Source organism: Lepidothrix coronata, unplaced genomic scaffold, assembly GCF_001604755.1.
Source record: "Lepidothrix coronata isolate B3197 unplaced genomic scaffold, Lepidothrix_coronata-1.0 Scaffold312, whole genome shotgun sequence".
In the NCBI taxonomy this organism is placed as follows: Eukaryota; Metazoa; Chordata; class Aves; order Passeriformes; family Pipridae; genus Lepidothrix; species Lepidothrix coronata.
In genome coordinates, this window is record NW_016690492.1 from 54,131 (window position 1) to 73,879 (window position 19,749).

The 19,749-nt window shown below is 39.9% G+C and overlaps 2 protein-coding genes across 2 annotated transcripts in view; both read left to right on the forward strand.

Annotated features, from left to right (window-relative positions):
* TFPI (tissue factor pathway inhibitor) overlaps positions 1-11,370 on the forward strand; it is a 33,742-nt gene extending 22,372 nt beyond the window's left edge. Inside the window, 6 exon segments of the mRNA XM_017837835.1 lie at positions 2,289-2,465; positions 3,529-3,624; positions 4,120-4,212; positions 10,300-10,482; positions 10,834-10,901; positions 10,903-11,370. Of these exon segments, the coding sequence (XP_017693324.1) occupies positions 2,289-2,465; positions 3,529-3,624; positions 4,120-4,212; positions 10,300-10,482; positions 10,834-10,901; positions 10,903-10,947 (662 nt within the window). The 3' untranslated portion in view covers positions 10,948-11,370.
* Positions 11,371-16,735: 5,365 nt separating this feature from the next.
* Positions 16,736-19,749, forward strand: part of CALCRL (calcitonin receptor like receptor) — a 66,047-nt gene continuing 63,033 nt past the window's right edge. Inside the window, exon 1 of the mRNA XM_017837831.1 lies at positions 16,736-16,867. The gene's annotated coding sequence lies outside the window, so the exon portion shown is untranslated. The remainder of the gene's footprint in view (positions 16,868-19,749) is intronic.

The window sequence follows — 19,749 nt, forward strand, 5'->3', positions numbered from 1 at the left end:
CCCTAATTATACGTCCAACAGGGGAGCAAGTTTCCCACTCCTGAAGGGACAGTTTGCTGTTTTGCTGCTTACCCTCCTTCATCCCTCCTTCCACTTGTGACTGCTTGAATGGGTGTGCATTTAGCAACTTGTAGAAATGCCAGGATTTGCACATACATTTTGAAACAGAACATAAGCAAATCCCTTCTCTTTGCAGAACGTTATTTGGAAGGTTTTCATACTGAGATGATGGTTTTCTCTTCCTGTTTTCTCCTGTCCTTTCCATTCCTAATCATTAAAAAAAAATTAAAATAAAATTATGGTTCTATGCTATGGAAGTTACTAAAGTTTATTTTCCACAGATGCTGCAAACTTTGGCACTGCTCCCTTTAAGGGCTGACCCTAGTTCCCTGTTTTTAATGACAAACCAGAACATATCCTGTTAAATTCAGCTCATGGCTACCATCAACATTAGTGCATGTTTACTATTGTTTCCAGTAATGCAGTCTTGCATATTGAGTCCCTGGAGAAAGACATGGCATTTAGAAGTATGACACTGCTTTGTGTGGTTAGGATTATATTGCCTTCATGAATTCTCTCTTCAAAAGTGGCTGTAAAAGTTAGATGTGAGCTCCCCTAATTTGGACTTAATTTCCCTTTTCTGCAAGAACCATTTTAATATAAGGATGTTCTTAAATGAAGAACATCTGTTTTTAAGAATCAGTCATAATCCTGTAGTCTGCATACCCCTATTATTATCTGCCTTCCTTTTCCAGTTAATATCTGTCTAAGAATCTTTCTGTTATTTCACAATGCTGTGCAATATTTGATGAAAGAATTTTAGCTCCTGTTGTCTCCTAATATAGAAGAGGTGCAGCTCTGGGAGAGTCTTGCCTGTCTGTGTAACTGTCTCCTGCAGAGAACGAAATTTATAGTGAGCAATCAAAATTAAACTGGTCAGGAGTGCTTAAAGCAATTGATTTTGTTACTTTATCCAAGAACATTTTAATGGTTTAATTTTACATGTGATCTCTGAAAACTATTTCTTGCTGTTCATGAAGTTTTATAACAGTTGGAATACAAGATATTGCCAATTAATTCTTGGAAAAGCACTAGTTATGAGCTGTAATAATATTTTATATAAATATATGATGTGCATTAATTGCTTTTAATAATAATCTTGTTCTAGCAATGAATTTGAATATATATTTAGCTAATGTAGATGTAATAGGATTAACTTCTTTGTAACTCGATAATCTACTGCAAAAATGTTAGGAGCTTCAAAGTAATTGTTCTGTAGTAATTTTTACTAAAGTGGCAGCCCACTGCTCCCTGTTTAATCTCAATATTTTGTGAATTTTTACGGGTAAGGAAGGCTCTTATATGTCACATCTGATATGATTGTCTTATATGATGGCTAAATGGACTTTTCTCCGCAAGTCAGCTCAGACAGGAATCATATTTCAAAGTATCTACTAGCAAGAATTTGAGAATGCCTTCGCAGATGCTTTATTATAGCTTCCATGATTTTATTTTTAGAATATAATTTTAAGAAAAAATGGAATATGGTGCGAAGCTGACTTTTATTGTGTGGCTGTGTGCTTTTCTCCCCTGCCAAAACACGTGATATCATGCTGTGATACTCAGTCAAGTTACACTTTGTTCATTTGTTAACTTTTTCTTGGTTGATATTGTAGTTACTGATTGCAAACTCAGAACTGGGACTGCAAAATTATAGAATAACTGCTCTGTCTCTGTATCCTTTTATAACAGTCAACTACTACAGAAAAAATGCTCTGCTAGTTTTTTTTTCTTTTTTGTCATTTTTTTAATTATTATTATTATTAATTATTATTTTTTCTTCTATTTTAACATTGCTTTCTTTATAATTCACAGTTACATTTACTAAAACAACTATATAAATTACACGAATGTGTGCTTAGATGCAAATCATCCAGCTGAGCTTCGGGTCTTTTAAATCAGAATAAAACCTGATTTTCAGGTTAAAGCTTCAACGTCGGAGGAAACTTTGAAGGAATCATTAGTTGTCATTTTCCAAGATATAATTTACTGGCTACTTGAAAAGAGGAAAAAAAGCAATGCAATAATCCCTATAATGCTCCACGTAATGTTATGGTGTTACATACAGAACAAAAGCAGCACAATAAAGTAGCAGTTATTTTATAGTTGGCCTTTAGTCCAAAGTTACAGATTTATTTCATAAACTTCCTCCAGTTCTCCTGTTGCCTTGGAATGTGTGTTAATCTTTTGACTCTCCCACTTTGTTCATCATTTCCCGTTGTTTGCAGAAAAACCCGAGTTCTGCTTCCACGACAAAGACCCCGGAGTGTGCCGAGGTTACTTTACCAGGTATTTCTACAACAGAGAGACAAAGTCATGTGAAGTGTTCAAGTATGGGGGGTGCCTGGGAAACCAGAACAACTTCAAGAATTTGGAAGACTGCCGGACTACCTGCCAAGAAAACTGTAAGTTGTTGCCTTCACAATTCTCAGCTGTACTCTTGCATAAACTGTGCTGTGTTTTGAAGGCATGGCAAAAAGGCAACTTAGGGTGCCACGAGGTGGCAATAAAATTGACAGTAATTATAGATATTTTAGAATAAAAATACCAAAATTAAGAATATTTGGACTCAAATATTTGGTAGGCACTATTTAATATTACAGGATCCCCCTTTTTTACTTTTCTCATGACAGCTGGACCTAAAATCTGCCAGTTTAATGCCGTAAAGCACTAATATTTATTTTTTAACCCACGCATCCGCATTTATTCTTTTCAAACCAAGTCTTGCAATGGAAAGAGGTGTCCATAAAGGAATTTCTAGTCTTAGAAACTTACTGTAAGTTCCTAATTTCCCACCAAGGAATCGTGGGAGGCCTGTCCCTCACTTCTGAACAGTCTGGCTGAGCAGCTTAGGCTACAAAACAGCCATTCAGACTGACCACAGATCCTTCAGCCACTTCCTTGTCCTACCAGTTCCAAGGAATTGTTCCACACCAGGATACAGAAACCTTCAGAACTCCTCTCCCCTTACAGAATACTTCACTTTATTCCTAGGGTGAATACATTTTCCCATCGAGAGCCTCCAGACCCTTTTATCTCTCTTGCCTCTAGTGGACCCTTTTCCAGGACTGTTTCATAATCTGTCAGTTTGGCAAGGGGAACTCGAGCTTATTCACACTTGGACTAGGAGAGACACACTAAGCTTTTTTTTTAAATACTTTTTAAAGAACTATACCTCTAGAGCCGTGGACTCTTTCCCTACCTTTGCTGAAACATTTCTTCCTGGGCTCTGATTCCGCTTTTACCTTTTGGACTAAAAGCTGCAGAATAATTTTTTTTTTCCCCTGCCTTTAGTCTGAAATAACACCTCCTTGTAAATTTGTATGAATATCTAAGAAGAAACAGAGGATTAAGGGCCATTGCCATGGTCTAAATAGATGAAAGTTTTTATCTTTGAGATATTGAATCATTAATACCAATTTGGGTTCTTTTTTTCCCCTAATTGTTTTCCTTTCTTTTTTCATTTAGCAAACTTATTGCCAATTGTTACAGTTGAAGAGCATCCTAACACTGTGAACAGTAGTTCCCCAGCAGAAAAACCTGAAGAGCTCCCTGGGATTTTTGGTAACAATTTACTTTTGCTGTTTGCAATTGACTCTTTAATGCGGATGCTCTTTGGTTTGTCCACTCCTTTTCCCATTTGTTTGAAGACATGTGTGTCAGCTGAAATACATGAGCACAGTGAAGTCATTAACACTAAAACTTGCTCCATAACCACTTTCTAGTCAGTAACACAATATTTTGAGAAAAGCTTACAAATTCAAAGGTTAGAATGTCTGCTGGCAACATAAAAATAACCTTACCAAACCATTTTTGATTTAAATCTTACATCAGTAAACTTAAAGAAGAAAAATTAACCCATCCCAAAGTTGCCTCAACAACCTCAGCTTCCTATGGCTTTGGGACTTAAAGAAATGTTCTCTTTAAGTTGCATCAGTGCTGGCATTGAGTAAGGCCAAAGGGTACCAATCACAGCTGATTTTCAGGGCTTGGTTGTGTCTAATTAACCCATCACTGCTTCACACCTCACACTCGCCCCTACTTTTCTTTTTCTTTCAGTAAATTTGTTGCCAACTGCTCCAAACGAGCAGTCCAACACTCTGAACAGTAGTTCCCCGAAGGAGGAGCACAACCAGTTTCCCATTTTTTTTGGTAAGTTTTTTTGCATGGATTGCTTTTCCATTTCCACCTGTTTTCTGATATATCCAAGACTAAAGAATGGGCTTTCATCCATGTCAAAGGATCTGGTAAGCAGAGACAGCCAAAGCAAAGGAACACATTGCTATTTACAGATCTTCCATAAATGTAGGAAGTGGAACACTGACCACACCTTGTTCTCCTTGAAAAGTGAGCACTTCCAGAAGGTCTGATTAATACAAAAAAAGAGCAAAAGCTGTGATGCAGAATTCTTTCGGTCAAAATTGATATTTTCATGATGATCTATTGGGCGAGTGATTTAAAGCTCCTCTTATCCATTAAAAAAGAACCATATTTGGGTTTTAGCATATGGAATAGTATAATATATATAGTACCATAATATTTTTATTTTCGCTGCGGCCGAATTAAACTCAGTTTTGGTTTGAGAGTGAATTAGTTTTGTGTGGCTTCAAGGTATTTTTGCACTATGTATGATAATGCAGATGAGACTCTGGACCTTTCCTGGGGAGGGAGAGGCTTTAAGAGTTTCTGCAGCTGGACACTGTCCACTGTAGATGACTGGTGCTTGCTCACGCTGTAAAGGGTGTTTGAATTTTGAGGCATGTCATTTTTGTGATCCACAGTCGTGCAAGAGGAAACAGCAAACAGTTGGAAAGAGCCTGAGCGGTCTTACCAAGTATTTATGTTGGTTTTTTGCATTTACACTCACTTGTACTTTTGAGGACTGAGTGGTGGCTTAGAGGCTCATTGAGGTTTTTGCATTTTGTATGTTCTGTAAGATAATGGGCATGTAGGATAACATCCCTGTGCTCTTTGCTTGGAATGGTGTGTCTAATAAAGCATGAATGTGTGTTGTGCTCTTATTTTTTGCCTGCACTGTGATCCACATGTACTGTTTGGTTGATATAAATTTCTTTTCTGTTATGGCAATATTGTTTGTTTACCACATAAAAAGCATCAATGCCCGCTGTTATTCAAATGAATATAAAACAGTAAAGCTTTTGGCAACTTATTTTACTGAAAAATACGTGAATTACTTGAGGTCTGGTAATAAGTCCAGGGACATTAGGGCATACACATTCCTTGAAGGTTTTTAGTCATAATATGAATCCTCAAATCCTCAGAAGAACTAACCTACACCAGGAAAGGAGCATGATTAACTATATTTTCCCAGAGGAGATGGAAGGGGGGTTGACTTTGTCAGAAATAGAGAATTTTCCTGCACAGCAGATTTTGAGAGGTGAGGGGTGAGGGTAAGAGAAAGAGAGGACTTGAAGATTGATGGAACAGGGGATTGAGGAACAAGCACCAGTAGAGTCAGTGTAGCTGATCTGCCACTGTAATGTCTATTTTGCGTGTATGTTGGCCTGGCTATCTATATTTAGGGGTTTTTTAACAAGAACATTAAAAAATTACATTTACTTTCATTAATTTATATTAAGTCAATTAAATTAAATTAAGTTCATTTGATTAATTCATAAAAATTAAACTAAGACTATTAGAAAAAAATAAAACATTTTTGCAAGGAGTTCTCTCATAGAATACCTTACCTCAAAACTGACATGCTATTCCATCTTGATTTCAGAAAAAAAACCCCATATTATTAGTGGTATGTATAACTCTGTAACAACATAAGATTATTAGACTTCCAACATAGTCCTTGATCTTCAGAAAATTAAACTGTTCTGTGGCCAAACTAAACAAACAATACATAAACACATGAAATTTCTAGGACTTCCAGCAGTGAACTTTCTTCAGAGGGTGAAGATTGTTCTGGTCTTACTCTGCTGCAATATCCAAAATAATTTTTTTTTTTTCTGGAGAAGTTAAGAAAAACTGAAGCTAAGAATCAAAGCTTCATTTTTAGATTATATAAAGTGATCTGTGGTAGAAAATTGAAAGTGCTTTACCTACGTTTGATTTGTGAGTATTGAGTGGGTTAGAGGATCAAAAGTCAATTTTCCACTCAGTAAATGGGGAATAGCACAGAGATGTGGGTCCTGCTGGTGCTTCTCCGAGTCAGGGTCACACCTTTTGCTGATGTGAATTGGCAGAGCTCTGTTTGCTGCGGTGGATCTGCCCCAATTTACACCTGCAGAGCGCTCTCAAGTGCAGATGACTCGTGATTTTGAGCTTGGCTCCTTGAAGGTTCTTTTATTTTCGCTCTGCTGTGAGCAGAAACGAGAAACAGAAGCCTGCACGTATCAAAAAAACCTGGCAATAAATCTGAAGCTTTATGGAAGTGACGTACCTGTGTTCAGTGGGAAATAGTGCTCATTGTGTTCTCTCTCACCCTGCTCACCAAGATAATTTCAGATTTCTTTTGTGGCGAGATTAATTAGCAGTTCATTGTCATCCATTCACACCGAGAGGGGGATGTCTGGGATCCAAAAAAAGACTGTATTATAAGAGTTGAATCTTAAACCACACACACAGATTGTTTAGGTAGCAGTGAAGGGTTAGGCACAAGAGTCTTTTTACAGGTAAGAACTTCTTTATCTACTGCTGATTGTATATAATTAGTTGGCCTATTTTTTCAGAAAAAAAAAAAAATCAGATATTGCAGTTTAGGGTTTTATTCTCTCACCAAAGCAAAAATCAGTCAAAACATCAAGAAAAAGGAGTAACAAAAAAAAAAGATAATAGAAAAATCTACACTGTATTTTGCTGTTATAAAGCCTGAAACCCGACTGAGAAGCTCCTTCAGAGCTCCAGTTCCAAAACTCCATGTGAGATGGGTTCCAAGGTCTCATTTCCTTCAGAAGTTTTTGATGGAATTGTTATGTTCCTGAGAAACACTTTGCATTTAACTGTGTTGTAATTTTCCAGAAGAAAACCTTACAGCTGAAAGTATTTGACTAACCCAGCTTGGAAGATTTCATTTGCCATTTGCTTATATGAACTTGAATTATATGAAATTGTTTTTTCCTGTGTCTGTGCATGGCCTGACCAATGTCACGTGATTTTGGCCAATAATATTCATTGCAAACCCAAGTTTGTGGGCTTGATATTGGAGATTTAAAACAGGTTTAAATCAGACATTTTGAATAAACAGAAATTGCATCAAAGACCAGAGGACGGACCATGTAGCTGTATGTATAAAAAAGTTAGAAAGCATTTAATGAGATTTAATAATTTCTGGGTTTGTATGATCCACTTGATGTTAACATGTAATGAGTTATGTAATGGAATGAGTAATGCCACTTACACTGTGGAAAAAAACCCCAACCTGCTGAAATGTACTTTAAATTGAGAAAAAAACAGAGTTAAAAACAGCATTTCTATGTCAAGTAGTCTCTCAATAAAGTTGGTATCTGTAATTCATAAACCCGTAATGATTAGATTGGGGAAAACAATTATGACAGCAGGACACCTTATTTTTTTTTTTTTACTCTTTTCAGTCTGTACCCTTTCCTTTTTGTGTAGTTTTGTGGGTTGTGGGATTTTTGCTTCTTTCTTTTTTTTTTTTTCTTCACAGAAAGAGCAGGAGAGAGAACTTTTCAACAGCTCTCAGAAAAACGAGCTTGTAAGATCAAAATATTTCAGACAGAAACTCAACAACAGGCATAATATCTAAACTTACTGTTACCTCTAATGCACAGTGTTGGAAGCTGGAGCTGAACAGAGAAAACTTAGCTGCATCTCATGCTCCAGTGACTGTGCTTACATCCTGGCTCACAGGCTTACAAATTGTCCTGCCAGTGGAGATGCTGAGCTTGGCATGACACAGTCCATATTTTATGTTTGCAGGAACTTGAAGTTAACAGGTCTTTTAGTGGCTGGTATGTTAAAAGCAATTCAGAATTTTTATGATCTTCAGCAGGCAGGAAATCACGATGAGTAATTTAATTTTTGTTTTCATAGATTGTTTCATAGAAAAAAAAATGGCTCCATGTGGCAAAATTAAGAGGTTTTCTTCCTGGGTTGCTTCTGTGGTTGCTTCTGTGAGAGTGAAGAATAGGCAGATATGCTGAAGATAAACAGGAACAGTGTTTTGTCTCTGGGGCATTTAACTAACAATCATCTAGACAAAGATCTCTGTAATTTTTGGAGGGGTACAAAAGGGATCCTGAATAGCATTTGGACACCTCTCTGCCCGTTGCATTGTTCATACATAGGCAGCCCATGGTTCCCCCAAAGCTTGCAGTCACTGTGAGAGCTCCTTCATGAGGGGACTGTGGACTCACTGGAGAATTCCACTCAACAGATAAGTAATTTACATTACGAAGTGTATATTTAAATTCTCTTCTATAATTAGCAAACCTGTGCTGTTTGGCCCTTTCCTCACTGGCAAGCCTTCTTGTTCTTTTTAGGTTCAGAAATTATCAGGTTAAAATAGGTAAGCTTGTTTTTAATGTCGCTGAACACTTGCTTTGAAAACTAACATCCTCTTTAGCTAGAGGGAAATTAAATTATCCCCCGCCCAGGAGTTCTCAGATAGAGCAGTACCAAAAGCACTGCCTCAGTGAACTTAACTACCATCCTCACTGTAAATAAAACAGTAGATTTAATATACATTGTACCATGTTGGGGACTTCTGCTCTGGATGCAGAGTGAAACTTAATCTTTCGGTAATGTCACAGTTATAAAAAGAAATTAAGTAGTGATCATTTTATAACTTGAAACTAACTTAGTCTATCTTGAAAAACCAACTCACCCCATTTTGGAATTTCAGAATTCTTTTTTGGATAGTATGATGCTGCTAAAACACCTTCAAATATGTTACTAATTTCATTTTACTGCCTTAGCTTTCCATAAATCACCGTTCTATTTATTTCCCAGCAATTGTTCACACTTTTTCACCAGGACAGTTCAGCTGTTATTATACTTGTCAAATGAACTTTCTTTAGCAGGTGTAGTACACATAAAACACATAAGATGTATCATGTAATTTCTGGATATTTTCTTGTCAGCCTCTTGAATTGTCCAGGTTAATCCATAACTTCTTGCTTTCAGCAACTCACCAGCTTTTTTGGCCACGGATTTTCTTCAGCTCTGCTGAAACCCAAATTATTCCCTAAGAATTTTACTTTGTTTTTCCACTGAACCACTTCTACCTGGCTTTGTATCTGCAAGAGGCTTCACGTTTCCTTTTATGCACTCGGATCTCAGCTCCCTCAATTCTGCTGCTTCCTGAAGGGAAGTGGCACTCCTCACTCTCCTCACTCCTTTGGATCCTGCACTGATGGCACAGTGGCTCCCACTCAGCTTCTTGCTTCCTGTACATCACTTGTACCAGTTCTAATTTTGTATGTGAGTCACTCCAGGGCAACAGATGACGGAGTTCTTTCAAGTTTATGGACTTGCTTCTTGAGTTTGTTCCAGTGCCCAGGCACTCTGGATACCTCAGGTTCACCTCCCAGAGTTTCAGTTCTCAAACTCTCCCTTGCAGCGACCGTGGAGAAACAAACACCAGCCTGCTCCCTGGAATGGTAAAACCCTAATGCAGCACTAACACACCAGCAGCTCCCTGATTTGTGCACTTATTCTTCACATTCAATCCTTTTTTATTCTGTGAATTACAAGCTGTTTTTTTGTAGGTGCTCAGTGTTTTCTCACAGACCAACTTCTGTTACTTAGGTCAAGCTTTCTGTGGTCATTCAACAGCCCCAGTGTTAAGGTTCTGAATCTTACATTGGAGATGCTGGGTACTTTTACCTTCTTTTTGGTTTCAGAATGTCTAGCAGTAATTCCCTCCATTAATTATCAGAAATGTTCACCATATTCTTAAAGCTGTCCAGGTTTCTTTTAATTCACTTCACTTGCTGCAAATACTGAACCTCCTCTAACTGTGTTTGAGTGCTATCTCCTGTAAGAGAAAAGGCAATTTTTTCACTTACTGTATAGGCAAAGCTGTAACTCTCAGGTAAGCTTTTGCTGGAAATTCAAAGGCAGGATAACATTTACTGTGCTATTTTTTGTAATCATTAATACAAAGGTGCTTATTTGTAAAGTGTCCTGGATTTTCAGGAGGGAAGAATTAAATTTGCCGGTAAATTCTGCATAAATTTCGAATAATATTGACGTAACAGAAAACTGATACACTGCAGTCTCTAACCTTGTTTTTCTTGGTATTTCTAGAACCACCTCCTATCCCTTCTTTCTGCATGACCCCTATGGACAGAGGACTTTGCAGAGCCAAAGAGTTGAGATTTTTCTACAACCACTCGAGTGGAAGATGCCACCCGTTCAGCTACAGCGGCTGTGGTGGGAATGAGAACAATTTCACCTCCAGAAAGTCGTGTTTGAGGATCTGCAAGAAAGGTATGGGAAGTGATACTGCCCCAGACTATCACAAGAGGTAAATATTATGCACATTGACACAGTCTTGCTGCTTTCAGTAGTAAGTACGGGCCTGATAAAATGTAGGAGTTGAAAGTCTTAGGAAAGTGAAAAAGGAAATCAGGAGAGGCAGAGCTAGAGAGAGAAAGATGGACAGTAAAGTACAGTGTACAAAGAACGGAAATAAGACAACTTGGCATTGGTCAGAAATATGGAGGCTTTAGGTAAGACAATGTTCTTTTTTTTTTTTTAAAGGAGATTTATTGAAACGAGTTTTCTCTTATTTCTGATAATCTTCTGATGTCTTCTAATCTTACTTCATTTTGCCTTTAGGATTCAATAAGAAACGAGGTGGAAGAAAGTTAATAAAAATCAAGAAGAAAAGAAAGAAAGAGTCAGTAAAAGGCTCTGGGAGAGGAAATCATCCCTGAAAGAATACAACTTTGATTTTTATGGAAACGTGAAGTAAACTGCTCTTCACCTGTGAATGAAAGCCTTCAGTCTACATCACTAAAATATATTTACTGTCCTGATTATTTTGATTATATATTATTAAGCTGCTTAAATTTTTATTATGTATTCCTCATTCATGTTAATAAATGTTACCTTTTACTTTGATAAAGGCTTTTAAATTGTAGTTTGGTTGTATATAATTGTCAGAGCTGCAACAGGTCAACAGACTGTGTGAGTATATAACTCATAATGGTTAAAATGTAGACAAGATTCAAATTCACTTTATTACCCCATTATTCTTTTTTAATTCTATTTTTGTGCTAAAGAAAGCATAATGCCTGTCAAAGAATCATCACTTGTCAAACATGATTGTTTCAATCCATCATTAAAAGATGAGTCTGTGCTATAAAGAGGAAATATACACTGGGTTTGTTTTAATCACATTTATTTTAGGTTATGCAGGCTAGATTTAACTCCATTGAAGTGCATATAATTACAGTATTTTAAAATGAATATGAGATCAGAATTAACACACCAATACCCATAAAAGGATTACAGTTAAAGCTGTAAATGTGTGAAGCAATGTGGCAAATATTTGCAATAATTTAAAAATATATGTGCTGGGATCACTGACTTTTGTCCTTGTTACTGAACTAGACTCATGGCTAAGCTTTACTGCTGAAAATGTAAGCAATTATTCATTTAAATATCAGAGTGAGAGGGTAAGTAGAAGTGAGATATTAATACACTGAAATTTTATCCAGAATTCTGGGCACAGAATTCTGCAGCTCTCCTTGTGTAAATGTTATGGTGAAGTGAGTAAAAACATCTAATCTTCCATTCTTAGTCATAATAATAATTTCTCATGGGCCCTCAGTATTAAAATTTCCATAATTGCCAGATCACATGATATACCTTAAAGTGGAGACAGAGCTGAAGTAAGTGTGTTAAACTAAAACATCTTCTACAGCTTTCATGTAAAAGAGAATTAAACTCCTTCTTTAGTAGCAGGAGTGGAACATTCAGAGAGCTCCAGTGTTTATAGGGATCTGCATTGATGGTGGCAGTGTTTCCTTAAGGTGCATTTTTCCTCAGCATCAAGCCTAAATAAAGGTGCTGGGGACAGAGCTGTTTCTGGGGCAGTGTCCTCTGCCCAGCCGTGACTCCAGCTCTAAACCTGGTGGGGTTTTCAGCTGTGGTGGGACTCTGATCCCAGCCTTGCAGTGGCTGGGAGGAAGGGGAAGGGGTTTGTCCATGGTATTTCTTTAAGCAGTCCCACCAAGAACACTACAAAAAAAATCTGTAAGCTTTGTAAGATTTATTAGATTATAAACTATAACGATGGAGTTTCTAAAACAGAACATTCTGAATGAGACAATAGATGTAAAAGATAGCAATGAATAGATTAATTTGTATGCAGATTGTCTCTTGTGGGGGTCATTTCATGGCAATATCTCTTCTTCAGGCTCCCTCTTTGTCCAGTGGCTTGTCCCTGACTTCCTGAATTCAGCATCTACAAAATGTACCCTGGAAGCCTGGGAAAAGTCATCCTTTGTGTCCCAGAAGAAACCTGGCTCTGTGGCTGCTCCCCATTCTCATAAGCCTCCTGCTTGCTGAACTCTACTGCAAACTAACAGGGTCTTCTCACTGAGAGTCCTCAGTTGCTCCCAAGACTGTGCAGGTTTCTCCCAGGACTGCTGTAGCTAGGACAGGACTAACAGGTGCTCCCCCATCCTTTCCCACCCACTACTTACCCTGTCCTAAATTAAATAAGTGATCCAGTGAGGGATCTCTTATGTCATCGTTGAGGCAGAATAGAATTTAGAGTTCTAGCATCCCAAAAGCACCTCTGTTTCAATTGACTAAGAAAACATTACGAAGTGATTTGTCTGTCAGGCTCGTTAGTGCAATGAGAATGAAAACTGGAATGTTGTAGGCAGTGTAAAAACTGATCTGAGAGTGCACGCTGCTCTTGGGGCGTGTACTCTGCTTGGCTGCCCTGCAGTTACCCAGCTGCCTTCCTGCCTTGTTTTGGTTTAGCTCTACAGTGCATTGAATTAGTTTTTCCCTATAAAAAGTCCAACCTGCAGTGTGATATGATCCTCACCAACGTCACAAGTTCCTTCTGTGCCCTTCATTCACTTCCTTTCGTTCCTCTATCCCAGGTATCTGCAGAACAACCAAATGCAAGAGTAAAGAAAGAGATTTGTGTATTTCCCAAAGATAATTAAAGGATGGATGTAGCAGGGGGGATAACTGAGGCGTGACGTGGGGAAAAGTAGGGAATCAGATCAGAGAATACTGAAGAGATCAAACATGAAGCTATGTTAAGGTGTTACAGTGACTGTACAGTTCCAATTAACTGGAGTCCATTCATCCAGTCATTTCATTCCAGAGTCTGCCCCAGTTGCTCTGGAGGAATTATGCAGGGTGCTGTGAGATTTCTCCCCAGCTCCATCATAAGGAGCCAACAAGCTGAAGCAATTTTACAGAGGTTTGGTGAGTTCCCACGTGTCATCTGACCTGCAATAACTTGCTGTGTGCCCTTAATCCGTGCAGATGATGAAGCAAAATATCTTTGAGAAATAATTTAATGTCTTTTTATTCATTATTTTTTTCCTTACATTTTCACTGGTACGCCTTCCTTTTTCTCCTTTTTATTTTCTGCCCCTTGCTTCTTTTTCATTTCCAGTTCATTTGAAACAGCATCTCTCTCTGCACTTCCAATCCACTTACAATAGCAAAGCAGATAGATTTTCATTTACATTTTGAGTCTTCTTCTTTCTAGGTCCCACCTGTCAAACATGTTGAAGTTTGTAGCGAGTCAATAAAACTATCATGATCCCAATTTGGAGGCAAGGAACTGGAATCCTTTATTGGGTTCACAACTCCACATTTGAAGGGTTCAGGGTTTACATATTTAACAGGGGGTTTTACATATTCATGGTATTAAAATTGGGGGGGGCACAAAGATGAGGTAAGGGGAAATCCTAAATTACAAACTGTTGGGTCTTAGGAATTACCTCATAGAGAAAACCCACTTTAACTTGGGGGATTTTACAGGGGGGACCAGGTAACACAAAGAGAGAGAGAAAACACAAAGGGTTTTCTGCACAGGTTTCATGAGATCAGGGCATGGTTTCTCCAGGCTTGGGCAGGACATTCCATGACATCGATGGATCCTTGTCTGGACTCTAGATGGAGGTTTTTCCCCAGTCTCTGTCAGCCCAAGGCTTTGTTTAAACTTAGCAGGTTTTCTTTTTCTCATAGCCAGATTTTGGAATCCAACAGAAGTTGACATGAGGGTTATGTCTCATAGCTGGTTGTTCTCAGCAGTATCTCTCGAGTTGAAAAAACAGGTTCGGGTGAAGTGGAATACGCGTTTACAGTTTCTGGTTGTTCACCCGCGGTGATAATACTTTATCCACGAGGGGTTCTTTATCCAACACTAAATCCTGGAGGGGTTCCCGTGGCTCTGTTTATCCCCCGGGATGCCGCGAGAGGGGGCGCGCGGCGCGGCGAGCGCCGGGACGGGTCAGTCCCTCCGTGCTGAAAGAGGGAGATTTGCTTTCTTCGCGTGGACTTAAGCCTTCTCCGGCTCGAGCGCGGGTTGTTTGGCACATTTAGGCCCCCTTTGAGCTGCTCGCTCCCGCGCTGTCCCTCGGCAGCCAGTACGGGTGTAATTTAGGCAACTTGTAGCCAGAGGAGGGGGAGATGGAGAAATTCCGGGAGCCAGCACATCTCTGAAGCGCAAACTGCACCAGTGAGGTGTCTCAGGTGCCTGTACAGCAGCAGCAAGTAAGTTTCAATGAGAGCTAAATACGTAGAATGTGAGACTTTGTAACTAATAATTCAAACAAAGAGACAAACAAACAAGATAACATTTGACGTGCCAAATCAAACGCGGCCCGTGTAATCCACCTCTCCAGCTAATTCAGATGCCTGTCTTGAGCATGTGTGCCTGGCTGGAATACATGGATTATTTTCCAAGCTACAGTGTGTAATGTGCCATGTTGTATTCCATAACCTAGACCTGACTGGCCTAAGTAATACTCCCAGGCTCACTTGTGATGAAATTCCACTACCTGAGGTGACACCGTTTATTTTAGAGAAATTAATTTCCATCACTGTTCAGAATCAGAGCTAATCCCCATCTTGTATCTGTTTACATTGCCTAGAGGTTTAGAGTGCCAGTTCTTAGTTCTTCACTGATTATAAAACTCAGACATTCTCCTGATGTCAGATCCTAGAAGCACCAACACTCATGTGTGCCAAATGAATACTCAAGTCTTCATATGCCTGCTCCTTTGGTAACCCTGGAGTGTGATTTCACAATTCAGTGGCTGTATGGATTGAAAGTCTCCCTACCCCTCTTTTCCTTCTTCCGATTTTTCCTGACCCTGGATTAGGGGTGGTTTTGCTTGGTTTTTGTTTGTATGTTGTATGTTTGGTTGGTTTGTGGGAGGTTTTCCCTCTTAGTTTTGGGTTTCTTGCTCTTGTCCTTTTTGAGGAAAAGATTTTTCAATGGCCAGATGAATTCCCTCCTCCAGTTCACAGCATGTTCCACAAATGATTCTGCTGGCAAAAAGAGTGGACAAGTGACAGGTAGAGAGAAGTGAGCAGAATACTTTGTCTTGTTTTACGAGCAAAGGGTATCATTTTGATAGGTCCTTATGACACTGTGACCTTTGGGAGGTCCTTATGGTGTTCCATAAGGGTACTGGTGTTCCAGCTTAATGCTCCAGGAACTCCCCATTTGTTCAGCATGGTATTGTCATGTCTACCCAGCAACTGCCCATTGATTTGGAGGGCACAGATTCCATCTATAGGTATTGACTGTACAAAGAACAAGTGATAAATGCTCTCAAAGAAACATTTTTAGGTCCCAATACGAATCTCTTTGCAGCTAGTAGAAAGATTGCCATTAATTTTGTTTTATGGCAGTTTTCAAACCAGGCAGTTCATACTTGTGCTTTCAAATCACCAGCATTTAAAAATATGTAGCCTAGAGACTTGTGCAGCAATATTAATGTTCCTGTTGCCTTTTTTTGTACCCTAGATATTCAAAGTCTTATTTATTTAAATACTTTTTCCTTGGGTACAAAACAGAAGTATCACTTTAAATTATGCACTCGTTTGAATTTGAAAACTTTGGTTCTGACCTTTGCCGCAGTTTAACATTTGAGGAATAGAAATATTTCTCTGTGGAGTATGGGATGTAATGTAGTATGGGATGTAATGTAGTATGGGATGTAATGTAGTCCCTGCAGTTGCTGGCAGAGGTGGATCACGTCAGTCACACCGAGGAGGAAGCAGCTCTTGTGTATTCCCTGTCTCTCAATAAAGATCCAAACGAATTTATTTCTCTGGGTCTAGCTGGAGGAGGAGGACGAATCTCACTGGCTCGATACGTGAAAGGACAGGTCCCGTGGTCTCCTCCTTTCCAGCAGAGCAGCGAGCGAGCGTTTTGCGAGTGGTTTCAGAGCAGCAGCTTTAATTCGGGGGCGGGCGAGCCGCAGCCGCCCCGGGGCGAGGTGCGGGCAGAGCCGGCGCGGCGCTGCCGGGGAGCAGATGGCAGGGCTCGGGCACGGATGCCAGAGGAGCCTGGCTTTCCCCGGGACATGCCATTCGAGAGGGAAAAGTAACTCAACGCCGGCCGCAGGCGGGGTCGGGTGATGTAACAGGAAGCTCTGATGTTTCGCTGCTGCCGCCGCCGCTCCGCGCTCCATCGGACGCGCTCCCGGCGCTCCCGCGGCAGCGCTGCCCCCCGAGCCGCCGCTCCCGCAGCCCGGGCACTGGATTATACCCGGCGGCAGCACCGGGCTCTCGCAGCAGCTCTCGTTTGGCCGCGGAGGGAGGGGACGAGGTGCATCGCTGCTTTTGTCTGAAAGCGTTCTGGTGAAAACTCGGCGCGGTGAGTAGCGATGGAAAAACAGTTTCATTGTTTTAGCCGGGAGCGACAGTTCTGTGCCATCTGAACGCGTTGAGAGTTACGCGTGTGTGCAGCGCTTTTGCATTGAACCGAGGCGTGCGGTATGGAATCTGCAGGGAGAAAGGGGTGTGAGGAAAACCTCCGTTTATTTTTAGTGAGCCAAACGTTGAGCTTGATTTTATAACTGGTGTTGTTATATCTCTCCTTGATAGAATAAGCAGGTAGAAAGGGAGATAAAATGCCCTAATCAGCACTTTGAGGATTCTATCTCAAACCTCTAATATTAACTAACCGAATTTCTGTCTTTGCATCTGGAGAGAATTAGAGGCTCATTGGCTTGAAAAGGGTCCTTAGGACTAACTCAGTACAACTGCAGCTCTTTCAAGAGAGGCTGATTTAGGTGATGAAGTGGTGTGGATTTTCTTCCTGAATATTTCTTTAATCTTATTGTACCAGAAAGAGGTCATACTTGAGTTGTTTCATAATTAGGTTTTGTGGGGTAATTACACAGCTAAAAAAAGTAAAGCTTCTGTTTTGTTTGGACTTTCTGTTTGCTTGAGGAAAAGTTAGGTCGAGTTTGAAGCCTGTCGCGTGCCGGGGTGTTACTGTTTGAGGTTTTTAACCGCAAACACCAAGCTGATTTATTGGCAGGTAATTGTCAGCTACTTCCTTTCCCTGAGAAACTATTGAACAGTGGGAAGTGTGTGATTCTGTGCCTCCGAGTATCAGCTACAAGGCAATTAAAAGTCTTGTCAGTTCTTCAGCTTTCCAAAAGAGGTGAGATATCCTCTGGTTTTACAGATGCGGTTGCAGTACTGAAATTGTTAATTCTAATCATTTACTCCTGTGTGTAAGCAATGGATCTGTAGAATCAGGAAAATAAATCTCTTTAGGCTATAAATCACACTTGGGTTTGATCTACAATGAATCATTTGCTTATCCGTGCAGTTTATAGGGGTCAAGAATGAAATACTAATAAAAATAACTAACCAACTTATGCCAGATACCTTGGGGATGGACTTTGCTGCTCTTACAATTGCGCCAATGCGGAGTCTTTCCAGTCCTCCTGTGCCTACTGGGAATCTTGTCATTCATTTGCAGTACTAATGCATATAACAGCTTAAACCTGTTCAGATCAGTGATGTGCTCTGAATCCGAGGTCCTTTCAGTGGGTTGAAAGGAGATGCTCCATGTCTAGATAAGTAGGAGCAAGATCAGGTTTGAATCCGTGCGTTTCCTTTCAAAGCACATGTGCTGCAATGATGTCTGAAATTCTCAAGTAAAAATAACAACCTGTATTTTCACACAGTATTTGCTTCTGCAGTCTGCTCAAACTCTCGTTGACTTCACTGCATATAGGAGCAATCCCAAAGTCTTCACCCAACTTTGAAAATCTTCCGCACAAAAGGTGCCTGGTGACACTGAGTCAAAGAAGGGGGCACCTCAGATAAAAGGTGTTCACGTTGTTTTAATGATCAGTGCAGTGGGGGAAAACTGTCTTCAGAAATATTTCAGCTCAATGACTTAGATTCTTATTTTTGGTTTTTTTTTCCTCGAGTAACTGGTGTAGGTTGAGGTGCACACATAGGAAGTGTCGGGCAGGTTTGAGGTCAGAATCTGTGTTATTTGCAGATTAAGCAAAGGCAGCAGCAGGACAGTGGTGTAGAACAGCGTCACTGCACTTCTTACTTGATGAAACTAAGTACCTGAATATATAACATTCATTGCAAGTTCAAGAATGGCATGATGTATGTCCTTCAAATGTTGCTGTACCCTGAATTTCTGATCAGTTGAAGTCTTTCTCTGTGTTAAGAAAAGTAGTATTCATCCTTTTGAGTAGGCTTTTTGTGATACAACACAACTGTTGAAACCCTGGTCCACTGAGAGCCAGCGGGAATTTTTCCACCGACTGTCAAAGGGCAAGAAGTTCCTAAAAGTGGGTATTTTTCTGTTGAAGTTATACCTGGGTCACCCATCCGAGCACTTGCATTCTGCAGTCTGTAGGCAACTGGTTTCTTGGTAACTCCCATAATTTTTGAACGCTCCAGTTGAAAAACCCAGATGTACGTGTCTCATTCTGGATAACTAATGTCATACCTGGCTCAGGGAAGGGACCCTCTGGGAGTGCAGGCTATGCTCTGTGGGCTGTCTGGGTATTGCAGTTCAGATTTTAGACTAGGACACAATTCATAACAAAAGCAAGGGAAGAAAGCACAGTGATACATTGCCTTTGCCACCAGCAGAATGATTAACTTGGTTCTCGATTCAGCACATTCAGGGTAATCAGCTGCTTCCAACAGCATTCCCAGCACAGCCTGGAGCTGGGTAGAATTGGGCCCAAAAGAGTCCACAAAGTCATGCAGATAAAGGATTCAAACTGGGCCACAGTCACTGGGAAGAAACTATCGCTATTGATATTTTTTTAATAATCATGTGTATACAGTGATACTTAAAAAGCGTATATCTGGTCACTTCTGGGCTAAATGCTGAACATAAGCTATTTATTAAAGCAATTGGAGGAATTTCTCCAATAAGAAGTCCAAGTCTACGGTTAGGAAAACAAAACAGAATTTCTTCTGAAGAAGTTGTTCCCATCTGTTGCCAGTGTGTTTACGGTGTTCTTGATTTGCTCCCAAAATTCCTTCTGTGCTCCTGATCAGCTGTCACTCCTGTGGAGCCCACACACAATATTGGCATTTACCTCTGTTCTGGGAGCTCTGTCATTGAGTTCCATGTGTTGCACTTTACTCAGCTGAGGTTTACACTTACTGAAAACAGTCTCTTAGTCTCTCCTGTAACTGTTCTGTCGCTGGGAATTGTGCAGCAATTTGTCAGAGCTCTGGAATTGACTATATCCTTGATAT